At 39.6% G+C, this 14,817-nt stretch overlaps 1 protein-coding gene across 4 annotated transcripts in view; it reads left to right on the forward strand.

Annotated features, from left to right (window-relative positions):
- The window catches only part of LOC117206435 (LIM/homeobox protein Lhx3-like), a 57,482-nt gene that overhangs the window by 5,036 nt on the left and 37,629 nt on the right, over positions 1-14,817 (forward strand). For 3 of the 4 annotated variants that reach the window (XR_004487389.1, XM_033445777.1, XM_033445778.1), the window contains exon 2: positions 7,325-7,369. The exons of the other annotated variant lie outside the window; for it this stretch is intronic. Coding sequence is in view for 2 of the 3 variants with exons in the window: in XM_033445777.1 (XP_033301668.1) it covers positions 7,325-7,369 (45 nt within the window). In the remaining variant the exon portion in view is untranslated. The remainder of the gene's footprint in view (positions 1-7,324; positions 7,370-14,817) is intronic. 4 annotated transcript variants of the gene reach the window in all.

The raw sequence follows: 14,817 nt of genomic DNA on the forward strand, positions 1-14,817 counted from the left end.
TAGCTAACTCGTTCCTTACTATATTCTCTTGCACCCGTTATACCAATCTTACGACACCGATGAGCGTGACACCGCGAATAATTCTCTGTATCGTCGAGAATTTTTAATCACGCGTATCGATCAGATTCTTTATGCGTACAAGAAAACGAGAAAGACAAGAAAATGAACACTGTCGCGTACTTTCCGTTAGTACTCAATATTTCCAACCGATATTTTCTTATTTTGCATTTTGCTATTTTTCCATCGGACGAACTAAAAAAAAAAATCCTTACCAGCTTGCACATAGAATTTTTTAAACGTCAAACCTCCTTTCTTATCTCGAACTAAAATGAGAGCTGATATAAAAATTGGGGAATCGCAGCGGGAATAAAAATGAAATATCGAGACTCGAGAATCGTTTGCAGACTCGAATAACCCGATATTTCGCCCATAATATTAACACGGTCGAGTCGTTTAACACGTTTATCCCGACGTACCAAAGGAACAAAATTTATCCATTCTTGTGACGAAATTACGATACCTAGAAAAATCCTGAAAGAGCTGCGGAAATCGGTAATCTTCGCTATAATACTGGAAACAAGCAAACATCTTGATAATAAAACACGCGAAGGGACACACGCGGGAGAAAACAGGCGAAACGGAGTGAAACAAAATTTTGACTAAGAAGACGAGGACAGGAGAGAGTGGCGCTTTGACAAGGAGTAGAAAGCTCCAATGAGGTTGTCAAGCATCCCTCGGGTAACTGGTAACCATAGGAAACGGTGGCTCATGGCGAATAGCAGTCGGATGGAGACGAGGGTGGAAAGAAAATGGCGGCTGGTTAGAGGGCGCGTAGTATTCACGTGCAGGGGTGGAAGAGTCGGCAGGAAAATGAGGACGAAGGTTCGTATCTTTGTTGCCGAAGGACGATGTATCGGCGGCTTTGCCGCGTTCAAAGAGAGCCCGTACCTTAAGATTCCTGTCGAGCTGACGCTCGTGTGCTCGCGTTCAGACGTCTTTTTCGTTTAGAGGTAGCCAAAGCCGATGATTGGAAGACTCGATCGTATTACGGGTATAGAGGAAGCTTTCCCGCTAAAGGGCTGCTGAATCCGCGCGCCGTTTTATGGGATTCGTCCAGGTTTTCCTTTTGCTTGGTCTCTTTTTTTTTTTCTTCGTTGATCGTTTCATTCGGATCTTCTCATTTTTCGTTTGCCCATCGTGCTGAAAGCAGTCGTGCATGAATTAACGTTCGCGGTTCCGTTGGACAAAGCATGCGAATTACACATCGGTTCTCTTATTCGTATTTTGTTAAAGAACCTCTGTTTCTCCGTTTCGTGAAGTTTGCAACTAACGTTCTATGCGAAGTTCGCGATACACTTGGCAATAAGACAGGTGCAGGAAATTAAAAGGAAACGAATATAGGAAATTTCGATGACGCGAAAATTAACGCGAGGTTTCGATCTTACGACACTTACGAAACTTATACTTCACGTTGAAATGCTGTAAAGCAGCGATCCAACGTGAAAACCCAACGCTGTTGTACTTGGCGCAAATCCCTTCAAGTTCGAGTTAATCGAAACTTCAAACATCCATCCATGTACGACATTGAAACACGACGTGATAAAAATTGCAAATTCCTGGAAATACGTATGCAACATCGAGTAACGAAATTATAAATCTTTATATGAAGATAACAAAATCACGAAAGCGCAAAGAAATTTTACTTGAGAGCAAAGAATTGACACGCGATAACCGTACTACGGGAAGGAAACGTTCGTGGTAGTTTCAGTACGCATCGATTAGGAGCGACAAGGCAAACAGTAAATTTTCTGACGTAATAAAAAGTTGGTCGGTCCTTTTTCTTTTCGTATAAAAGGAACAGGAGCGTTTTCCCACCTACGTTTCTCTGCCAGCGAAATGCTGGCGGGCCGGCGAGAAGGGAATTGCTTTCCAAGTCGAAAGTTTTCTGCGGTGGCGGTGGTTTTTCCTATTTTTTTATGGTATCGCCGCATCTCCTCTACCCAGCCACGGCCAGAAGCCCGTGGAAAACGAACCTCCGACGACGGCTGCTCCGGCACGGCGTTTCCTTCGTTCTATTCGTTTTCTCACCACGAGTTCGCCCCCCGAGTGACCACTCCATGTGATACATTGGCGCGGTAACGTCGTTAAAACAGCGGTTATCGACTCGCTATAGCTAGTTTCTGTCTTTATGAAGAAAAATTATTGGCTGCTGCACACCCGCTTATCGATGGCTGATCCAATGTGTCATTCTTACGAGCCTCGTTTCGTCGTTTTGGGATTACGTTTCGAGAATTACGATTTTCCACTTTTTCGAAATAACGATTAGATAAAACAACTAACGTATATGGAATTAAACGATCGGAGAACGTCGGATAGAACATTTCTTTGTCACATCGTATTTAACGTGAGTTGAAAAACTCTTTTAAACTCCGCTTGGAAAATGTTGTTTTCAGGTAAATTTGATGCCCGCTATTCTTTTTTTTTTCTTTTTTTGGCAACGTTAACCCACCAAGGGCCAAACGACAATCTGCTTTAATATTACAAACATCTATTTCGATTCTTCTTTTGATTTCATCAAAAAACGAAATTCGATAACGCGTATCGATGGAAAAACTATCGCAAATGAAACGTTGCGTCGATCCTTGACAGGTTAACGATTTAAGGAAATTTCTGTTTCTACCGGAGAGTTATACATTTGGTTATTAATTTATTTTCTTACTAATTTTATTATTAACTTTCGCTTCCAATGAATTTCATAAATGAACATTATAAAGGTAGATATTAATTTCCAACTATACGTATCTTTGTTAATATATATCCGGTTACACATCCAGTAAACGACGAGTCGGTTGATTCATATAGAAACCTGAATACGTATTAGGTATGTGTTAAAAAATTAATTTTTTCATATCGTAATTAATCGAACTTTAGAATCGAAGGAAATACTTTTCCTATTTTTATATTTCTAAGTCTCTATTCATCGTTTAAAGAACTTCTATCGTTCCAAATATTACATAAATTCGTTAAATATTTGTTCAATCGATTTGATAAAGGTCTTACATATCGTCCGCAGATTTAAGATAAGCCTAAAAGCAAAAATGTAATAGATTATCTATTTTAGAATTCTTATATCGCGAAATTCACTATTATTCAGACGTAGGTGTGCTCGCCAATAAGCATGGCGTATTATCGTACTTTTCTACTATATTTCAAAATACGTAATTGATCTGTAACTGTAACAAGATCACATATATCTTCTATCTTATTGAGTTTATAAGATACAAGCGCGCATGGAATCTGTGCATTCGTAAGATCGTGATAAGTAGTAGACGAATAATAAATTTTAGAATTCACAAAATTTCAATCTATAGATCGAAATAAATACCTGTAGATTTTGACGCAACTAAAATTAAAAATAACGCAATAGAAAAATTAACGCGATGTTGATTCTTAACGGGTTAGAGATCCGGAAGATCAAGATTTATAGATCTGCAACAATAAGACACGTGACTCGTAGATACAACTTGGAAAATATACGCAAATTCGTAGATCCGCAAAGTCTAGATCTGTTTGTCCGAATCTAATTGTCAATTCAGCGTATAAATTGCAAAGGTTGGCGCGGATCGCGAATAAAACTGGATGCCGGTGTTACGGCCTCGTAACTCGCTGGCGAATAGAAGGGCAGCGTAAAAAGTTGGTAAAGTCGAGAGGCGGCTGGTTTTCCACCGCCAGAGATCCTGTCGCGAAAATTAATGCGACGATAAAACAGCGCGAGGACACGGAGAAAGGCAAATGGCGTGTAAAGTAGCGTCTGGGAAAGGATCCGCTCCTATGTCCTTCAGGCACGCGTCAAACACCCAGGCATCGAGTTACCGCGTCTCACCCTGTAGCTATTACGTCGCTGGTAACTTTTTTCCTTTTGTGACCGATCGAAGTCCACCCATTTCCAGTTTGACGTTTCAAATTCAAGGTTTGATCGATAGTTCTTTTTTCTCCTCCCTTGAATCGCTTTTTTCCCGTTCTTCTTGTTTTAGTTTTGGTTTTCCATCTTTTTTTTTTTTTTATTTTCATTCTTGGAGATACTCGTGGGATCGCGACTGAAAATCTGTTCGACCAGATGATGCTATTTAGTAATACGTGAACGGATGTTAAATGTCAAGACTGTTGTTATTATGATAGACTTTAAAACACCAGCTCGATCTTTGATTACTTGTGTAAACAAGTTTACTCGATCTAGGTACGCAAAAATCATAGTAGACACATGCACGTTCCAACTTATAAAACTTGTTTAACTGATAACTCTCCGCGACGAGAGCCGACCTCCTTTTCAGAGACAGACATCCACGCGAGTTGGCACATTTACTAACATCGAGATAACGCTGTTATACTATAGTCTATAGTAAGTATACACATGTCATTGATTCGGCCGACTGACTGAAGAGTAGGTACTCCTGTGCGATAAGATTAAGAAACGTCTCCGTCGTTTGCTATAAATGCCGAACTTTGGCGAATTTATGTTGATGAAAAATGTTGTTACGTTACTATTAACTATACGACGATGTAAGCGAACGTTGACAGGAATTTGCTATCGTACGGAATTAAATCGATAGAGATGTTTGCACGCTTCGCTAGATGTTCTCCAACTACGAGCTAACTATACCGAATGCCCCTATATACATAGGTATTTGGTTATATAATAAAGGCGTCGTCGAATTAACCGATCTTCCATTATAAAATTATCCGATAAAACGGACGTGTACAGAAAAATATGAATCCGTGAATCGTTAACATCAGGATTTTATTTATCGTGGTGATACGAGCCATTATGCATCTAGATAAAATTAAGATGTAGATAACGAGGATAGATTTCAAACAATCTAAATGGATTAAAATTACCATTAGGCGGATAATATTTTTGCAATTATATAATAATACACCTCGGTATTGATTTTCTAGCTATTTCACTTACAAATAGAAAATAAAACGTTATTAATTACGCAAGCATACGTAGAAAATACAAATACATATTTATTATTATTATTATTGTTGTTGTTGTTGTTGTTGTTGTATTTTAATAGCCTTTAACATTCAGTGGAACTGTCTTCCACGTTTATCGTTGTCTAACACGACCATTCAGGCTGCGTATTAATCTTTTATTAACGTCTATTTACAGTAAATATCTTGTAACTTCTATATGCACTTTCCTATCAGTTTCTTTAGCTAATATAGTCGCGATATTAGCATCTCGCTACACCTTTTTATGAAATTCCGGAATTTCAGAATTTCAGTACGCAGTGCCACTTTTGTACAGCGTATTTATAAAAGTATTCTAAATACGTGAATAGTACGAACGTTTATTTTCCATACCAAACTCGTATGTGAATTCATAGAAATCGGTCCAATTTTTGCCCTACCTGAAAGCACCTTAACTCGTTTAGAAATAATCGGAGCAGAATATTCGCTTTCTATCGTTCGCAAAGTCAAATGATACCACCGGTATACGGCATACACAACGAGAAACACCTTCTCATCGAACCAGCAACTAACCAGTTGAGCAAACTGCGGAAATTTTCACTCAGAAGAGCATCAGAATGGCGAACGAAGCTTTCGAAGGGATTCGATCACGAGTCCGAGCAAACATCAAGCCGCAAGAGCAATAGGCAACAGCAAAATACCGTGTAATCCGAAACGTTACGCCGAAAACTCGAGGGCTCGAGGGGGTTGGTGTTTCGTGTGGTTCGCGTTTCGTTATACGTGGGAACGCATGACTCGGGGTTATTTTTCTCGTAGGCAGTGCTCGTGGCTCCTTTCGGGCTTTGCGGTTCGGTTTTTCGGCGGCGAACGCCCAGCCCGTTTTTCCGGCGCCACGTGACTCCACGATGAAGTTTCGGCCAGCGTAATCACGTGCGCCCCTTCTCTGCCACGCGTTTCCCCATTGTTGCGCGAGTTTACGCGATCGCAGATTAAGTAGCTCTTGATGGGAACTAAACACCGTTTAAACCGCGCACCTCCGATACTTAGGTCTACTTTAGGCTGCGTAAATTTGTTAATAGCGCAGCGATTAAAAAATGTGGGTTAAGCAATTATTGAACAGACAGTCATACGGTGCAAGAGTACGGGATACTGGCGATGCTTGGAGATTAGAAATTTGATCGAGTTTTTAGTCGATTTTTTGCGACAACGTGATACACGAGTGTTCGTCTGACGCTGGAAATTCGACGAAACTTAGAAGAAGATTAAAAATCTCCAAATTTCATACGATCTTGTATAAACAATAGCTACGTAACAAAGATACGTCATCCCTGAGTTTGACGATCGGATTTTCTAACTTAACGTAGTGTAACTATAGCTACCTATTAAAATCTACAAACATTTCGAGTGTAAAATTCAATTATTTATATCTTGAGAGATAAACCACAAGGAATATTTTTATACGTTGTATTTACATCGTATTTACAGCCCTAACATTTTAACAAATACCAGGTACAATCTGGTTATCCTAATTTAGTAGGTTTCGACTTTTAAATCTCCTCTTTTTTTTTTTGAATAAAAGTTAGGTATATTTATTATAGCGCAGCATCACGTTAGCGTACGAAAGAAGAATTTTGCATACTTTGTTTCTAAATTCTACGACGATTCTAATTTGCGATACGTGGCGAAGTGAACGGGTTGCGATTAAAAGGGAAGAGACACAGATTAAGCTTTATATCTCGTGTGTCTACGTATGTACGCGGGTAAACGAGAATAAAAAAAGTCAAACATCGATCGTTTTTTTATTTATTTATATTAAACATACAGGAAAATCACATAGCAGCGTCGCTTATAAATAATTTTACTGTAAATCCACGAACAATCAAATGAAAGGTGGATGATAAATCAGAATATTGCACAGGTAAGTCCGAGCTGAACGAACGTAGTACTTGTTTGCAGGTAAATTATTTATGATCGTACCGCGAGAAAAATGTTGTCGAGTTGAAACACGCCTGACACAATGTCCCATAAAAACGTTATGGTGCTTGCCAGGCGAGCATTATTTCAACGTTTTTGCGAAATTTTACAGAATAAAACCACGAAACGAGACTATAAAGAAAACGTGTTCGTCAGATTGTCAACTGTTAACAATCTCGAAGAAATACTTTAACAGACCTTTTTATTCGTTTCCCAACTTACATGATTTTTTTTCAACATCCAATAAATCTTTTCCTTTCTTATTATTTTATTCCTTTCTGTACTTTTTATTTTATAAAGAGTACGTTATTTCTAAGTTCGGTCTATGATTTTCTTTAATAAACTTAATTAGTTTATTTTTCTCCTTTTGTTTTAGAACGGAAGATCAAAACACCAAGCTGTTTTCCGATCAAGGAAGAACGTGAGTCTTTTTTAATTTGATATTTCTTTTGACTTCTGTTTATTTCTGCCCTCCCCCCTCCCTCTTTTACGTTTCTTCAGTTTTTTATTACGTATTGTTTTTCTTCTTCGTTTATATATAATTTTGTACGTTATTCCGCGTTATATAGGTAATGTAGTTTACAAAAACGATTTAATCATCAGCAATCTGTATTCCAAGCTATACAGGTTATCTTTTACATATTATATATCATAAGTTATTATACATTATGAGAAACAGACAAAATATTACATTCCATGTAACATACGTCTTATAGTCTACACGCTTATTTTTCAGGAAACATTCGTACTATGTACCTAGATATTCGCATACAAATTCTTCATTTTCTAACGAGTTTCAATAAGGAACGAAAGAAAATAGATTTATTTTAGATAAGAAAAGAAACTCTTTTTACCCGCATATATAAACCATGTCTAAAGCTGGTACTAACTTCAAATTACTTACTAAAGTACTTAATATTGAAAATAATCCTAAAATATACGGATACAATGCAACTCAAGACGAACCAAACGTAACTGAAACGTACTGTTCAACGATTCGCTCGAATCCGAATTTTTCGTACAAGTAATCTTGTTCGTCGTCTAAAATTACGCGGACATTTTCAGCACACGTTCTATCACGACTACCCACTCCGTGACAACCTAATTTCAAACGCTCGATGATTCGATTTCGCGTATCTCTGACACTTGGAACTTGGCCACTCGCCGTAAATAATAATCGTACTAAATTCCAATTTCCACGTCATCTACGAACAATTTCAACTAAATTTTGACAAAACGCAAAATCGTTTGGCATCGATATCGAAAGCGGAAGAAGATCCCTCTCAAGCTTCGACCCTTAGCTTTTTCAAGTGGCTATCAAAGTTCGTTCGTACAGAGGGGTACAAGGTACAAGCACGAAACATTAAGTACTAGAATGCCATCGACTCTATCCCATATGTCGTCAAAGATATAGTGTTAAGCACGGCAGTTGGTCGCACTCGTTGCTACAATGGAATTGTTACGTGCGATTAGGAGCTACATTTCGAGTTGTTTATCATTTGAACCGGGGCCATCGTGCCGAGTTTCAAAGTCGAGTGACACAGTAGTTCTCGTGAAAAATGCGGGTGCCTCTAGTGCAACGTCTACTTACAACCCTTCGTATATCTTCAGGATCATCAATGACGATTTATTCGACGTTTTCGGGCATTATGACGGTGAATTTTTGAAAGTAAGATCTTTATCTGCGAGCTTAACCGATGCAGGAAATAAATACGTATTCTATTCGCGCCTGTTTTCTATTCAGTTGGCTTCGTCGATGTGGTTCTATTACCCGAACGTCAAGTCGAACAACAAAGTCGCGGAATAAAAACGCGTAAGTCGTAACAACAAGGAAAAGGGTAACGAGGCGTACGAGAGAGGAGGTGATGATCTTACGTCGCGAAAAGAAGACGCGTGTTACACACGCGTGCACAGTGCACGTTCATTGACGCACATGGTGGCAGAAACGACAGGGCACCAGTTGTTCCGGCACGCTCCTGGCACGTGCAGCTCACGTGGCGGTTCGGACGAGTGGATTGTTCATTCCAACGTTTTGTAAGCCACTTTTGTACCGAGACGAAAGAACATCGGTCTCGTTGCCAATACGCTTACCAACACGATAATAGAAAATAATTAATGAAACAAGCAACGCACTGTGCTCACCTGCAGATATGGAATTTTAGTGATTCACGAGGAATTATACTTGCGTTATACAGGGTGGCTGGGAACTGGTGGTACAAGCTGAAAGGGAGTGATTCTACGCGAAAAAAGAAGTCGAAAATATAGAATAACAATTTGTCGTTCGAGGCTTTGTTTTCGAGAAAATCGACTTTGAATTTTCGCTCGGTACGCGTGCACTTTATCGCGTCTCGTTATAACGGATCTCACCGTAGATCGTTGTCTCGATGGAAAAATTGAAGAAAAAAAATTGTTATTCTATATTTTCGACTTCTTTTTTCGCGTAGAATCACCTCCTTTCCGCTTGTATCAACAGTTACCAACCACCCTGTATATTTGCGCCTACACGTTTCAGATTGGTACGAATTTGGCGAATAGAATCTTTGAATCCAATTTATCGTTGTATATCTGATTATTTATCGTCTAACTCGTGGAAAGAGGAAACTACGAGACAGAAACTTTACGTGCAACGAAACTTCGATGAACGACGATCTACAAAATTTACGATCTACGAATTAGATGGATAGCTCGTATTTTACCGCCATTCGTACGAGATATAGAGCGGTTAACTCTCGACCGGCATTGATAGTTGGTGGGTGAACAGGGGAAAAGTTTTTAGTACAATATTTTTTTCGCTTCTTCGTTGTGTAAGGATTATGGCACAGGCAATGTGGCGTGGCGACGTTTACGCGTTGAATCGATAATGCTCACCAGTGTCCACAACTCCATTAAGATAATTGTGCCGCCGCTTTATTTCTCCTTCCATTTGTTCATCTATCCGTCTGACAATCTGTCCCGTGTGCACGAAGAGACGAGAACCACGAAATAGAAAGAAGGCGGACCAACGAGCCAGTCTTACAAGAGCGAGTTCGCGGACTTGAAACTTGGAGAACCGAAAGGCTAGTTTGTATTACGCTACCGTCTGACCAGAATGGTTTCGTTATACCGTCCCGACAATACGAGAATCTACAACTTGGGCTTGCTTCTTGTTTTCTCAGACGCCCCCTTCGCGTTCGAGTATCGTCTAGAAATAATTTGAAAGCAGAGTTTTTTATACGGTTTCGTAATTCATAGCTCGTTTCAAGTTTGAGGAAGGAATGGCTGTTTAATTTAGTTCTTGCTTGCTTTTCGCAATCGTGCAATCTCAAAGAAATATGCAGGTGAAACGCTTTTATAAGTTTTCAACGATCAAACATTTTTCATTTAACAAATATCCCGATATTTCTTTACCGAGATAACGAACGAATCTAACGAGATTGAAATTATTATTTTACTATAGAAAGATTACGAATAAACGGTGGTAAAATGGTAATTTTAATATCTATCTTTGCTCCTTGCAATAAGAACTCGTTACGAAGAATACGTATTAGGTTGAGTAATAAAAAAGTTATTACGATAAATAATATCTCTTCGGACGATTAGAAGATAAAACGAAAAGAAGAACACGACGGAAAGAATATAAGCGTCGTTTTTGTTACGACATAATCTCGTGAGAAAGCTTTTAAAGGAACCGTTGAATATCTTGTATTTTACACAGGATTGAAACAACTATTTTTCATAAAAGGTAAGAGGAAGAGAATCGCATCGTGGCAAACGATTAGAGCGCGAACAAAGAGCCTTTTCGATTCGAGCCATCGAAAAGTCAGTTTGAAAACACGGTGGAAATGGCTCGCAATGGATGGTTAACAATCGCAGTTGTCAAACATAGAAATTAAAGAGCATTGTAGCAGAGGCAAGGTAAAAACTGGCGCACAAAGCGCCTTAGCTGCTAAACAACGTTTCGAACAAACGTCCTGGCTGTCTTCGTGGAGTGGTCGGCTTAAGAGCATTGAACGGGTCACGTGTCGACCCGTGTCCACCGGATGTCATGGTTTTGTTGCATTTAACGCCTCTTCTGCGGACCATTCACTCCGCGGTAAAGCCATGGGCGTTTCCTTTTTCCGCCCAAATGATCGACTGACTGGTTCAAGCCTGTACCATATGAAACGAGCGTGCTTGTCTCGGCCAAGACGACGACTGAATTCTCACACAAATTAGAATTTCGTATGTTGTCGAGCGAAACAACTTTTTACCAAAGACGTACGACGATTGCGATGAATGGGAAATGGAAATATTAAAAGGAAATTTTACTTTGAAGAAGTCGATTGTAATCAGGCAAAGATCGGTTTAGATAAGGATATCGTTAGTGAAATGTTAGTGAACGACTAACGAATCATAAATTGCCAGTAGCGATAGGTACTTTCATAGGATTGGAAACAGGTTCGATAATAAAATAAATAAAATTGTACGAGATAAAAATCTCTGGATTATTCTATTCGAAATCTTAGGATTATGCGAAATCTTAGGATTATAAAAGAAAAATCAATCTGCGATCCACATCTTGTCACTCGTTGTTCTCTACAATGTCGAATCGTTTACACTCGCAAAATATGAAAAACCATAAAGGAAAATCCATAAAGCGAAAGCGTATTATAAAAGCATGCGACCAGTATCGGTTTCAATCCGATTATCGAATCTATATCTCTATCATATAATCCAATGAATTTAAATGCACGTCTTTATATCTTTGGAAAATTTTATCAAAGAGAAATAACAAATCGATATATGTACTTCAAGACAGAAGATAAATAATCTTTAACGAACACTTTCACATCATTCATAAATATATTAAACCGATTTGCCAAATATTAGCACACGATCTTGTCCGTACAAAATAGGCCATACCTGTGTGAATTATTTCAAGTGTCTTCGATATTTCCAATCTAGATAGCAGTAAAACGACGCATTATCGACTAAGATTTATCGTCGGTTTTTCATGAATTTCAAAAAAAAAAAAAAAGGAAATTTTATACATATCGTAAAGGAACGAACGAAAGGCGGTAAGAATGTGAAAAAAAAGCAAAAAAGAAAAAAAAAGAAGCGAATGACGTTACTAGAGGGACTATTTACGGAAAAACAGATCTTCACGGACGATTACGCGGTAGAAGCATGGGAACTGGGCTACGGGACGTCCCGATTCGCCCATAAATCTACCTGCAATTTGCAATGCATGCCATGGACACCCGTGAGGCATTCCTCTGGAAACGCCGCGCCGGCATTCGTTGTCGCTCGTATTCGTCGTGTACGTAGGTGTGGCAGGGCGAGTATTGTCGCGCAAAACTGTTTCTGTCCACAATAGTCAGTGACAAAACCGCGAATCGGTGACCGTGATGAATCGCCGCTCTTCTATTATATGTTCGCAACAGCGCGTTCTGCGACTGGATAAAGCCGCCCAAGTTACCGCTGTTTATTTCCACGAATTATTCCAATCCTTAGGCCACAGTCTAATTTATCGATCGTTAAAAGTTTTTCCAATGCCCTGACTCGTGTTCTGTTCGTGTTTTTCTACAATAGCGGTATTTTTCAGCGAGAAAGTTCTCTTATCTCGTCCTTTTTCCGTTTTTCTATCTTTCGATCTCCCATGCTGCTTTTCCTTTTTCCCTCCTCTTCTTTCGATCGATGAAATGTTTCAGGTTTTTGACTACATAGGTATCAGGTGATCCCATAAGTTCGTGCCGACTTTTGCGTATACGTTTCATGTGTCGATTTATAAACATACGGCGATAAGGGATCGATGCACTCGAGCTTAGCTGATCGAGAACAGGCTAGAGCAGATTTTCGTGGGTATGGGATCGTAATATAGCGAACACAGTGACTTGTAACGGTAAAAAATCACGAGTGAAATGCGCATCCATTTTCGACATCTCGTGTTATATGAATTTCGGAAAGGAAGTTTTGTAACAATTGCCACGAAAAACATACGTGCTGTTTACGGAGAAAATGCGCTTTCATCTCGCACCCGTAGGAAGTGATTCCAACGTTTTAGTGCTGGGAATTTCTGTTTAGAAGACGAGGAACGCTCCGGGCGTGCTCCTCGGACAGACGAAAATAAAATTCGGGATCTTGTTGAAAAATCACGAAGTTTGACAGTTCGAGAGATGTCGAATGTTCTGAAAATACCTAAGACAACGATTCATAGGTGTTTAAAAAAAATAACATATATAACCGCTCGAAAAACGACACGAACTTATGGGATCACCTAATATTTATGAATCTACCGTACGTCAAAATTAAAATCTTTGCTATCGTAAAAGTTTCGGGTTTTAACAAAGGAACCGAGGAAATGAAAATTCGACCGACGTAATATCGTAATCGCGCGTTTTTAGCTTTTACTCGATCGCTTCTATATCGCAATTAGACGTAGGCTTTCCACTGGCAACAGGGAGGAAATAGTAGCTATGTAAGCATACTTTTGCATTCTATTCATGCATGCACGAAGCCCCGTGAGCTTTTCATTTCTTTTTTTCTCGAACAGAATTTCTCGAGCTTCCAGTCATTGTTGCGTTAATAATAATCCAAAGCGGATTACTCGACCACCCGTCGAACGATACCACTGTCGATTGATACGTCGGACGCGACGTTATAAAGACAATTAATCGAACGAACGCTGATAACGTTACGAGATGAGAATGAAAGAAACGTACTCGTTTTTTGCTTTCTAAAAAAAAAAAAAAACAGACGAATCTATCGTTCGATTCTACTGGAATAACGACAATTTGTAATACGATGCGAGTAATCGACACGGATATCAATTTGTTTTTCTCTCAACCCTTTTCCACGATTTTAAATCTAAGCAGATAGAAGCCTATAGGCGACCGCCGAGTCCAGACGAATTCACGATGCATCGATACAAAAGACAAGTACCTACTTACGTATATCGTATGTCCTGCTGACAAGTCGAAAGTCAACGCATCGAGTAGAAATCTGTGAAAGAAGAAAAACATATCGTCCCCTAATAGCCCTCATTGACGAGAGCACAGGAGACAAAACCGGGGGTGGACTCTCCTGTTTTCATTTCAATTTCTACCCCTTGATGGCGGGGCCCTTCCTCGACGCCAGATGGCGAACGCTTCTGTTCTCTTCTCTCTTCCACCTCTGTCGTCTTCTTTCTCTTTCCTGTTGGTCTTTGAGCGCGTGTGGCGCACGGGGCTCGTGGGCTCGTCAAGCGATGGTAGGTGGAGAGATCGAAATGATTGAACATGTCAATGTTTGGCTTGGCTTACACCGGCGTGACTATAGCGTGGTTAACGAATCGGTTTACTTTCCTGCGGCTTAGCTCGCTTTTCCTCGCTCGATTCGTCTGAGAACGCGCTTACGATGCTCTTGCGCATTTTCCCGATTACCCGTAAATGTCATTTAGCTTTTAGTTCTGGGATAGTTTCAAGCTAGAGGTTAACGAAAACTAGCAAAAGTTTAGTTTCGATATAAATATTTCACGGGAATGAAATACGTAAACTCGAACTTACCGAACTATAAGATCCTATTGCTTACTTGCGTTTCAGACGAAAATACGTCGAACGAAAAGTCGTACGATTCTCGTTGTTCGATGAATTATCTCGTATGTACGTAGAATACGTAATGTACAGGTTATCAAGCGTACGACAATAGCAAACGCGACAATATCGGCAGTGTCATCCGAGGAACTGGTGAAACAGAAAACAGCTGAGAAAAAACGAGGGAGATATTGGGATTTAAGAGGAAACTCGCCAAGCGGAATCGAACGTTCCTCGGAGCTTCTCCAATTCAATTATCAGCCTTGTGGCCACAGGGGCGTCGATAGGGCACGGGCACGTTCAAGTGTTTAAATTTAGACGAATGAAATAATAAGATCAA

The sequence above is a fragment of the Bombus bifarius genome, unplaced genomic scaffold (assembly GCF_011952205.1).
Source record: "Bombus bifarius isolate JDL3187 unplaced genomic scaffold, Bbif_JDL3187 scf7180000008006, whole genome shotgun sequence".
Classification (NCBI taxonomy): Eukaryota; Metazoa; Arthropoda; class Insecta; order Hymenoptera; family Apidae; genus Bombus; species Bombus bifarius.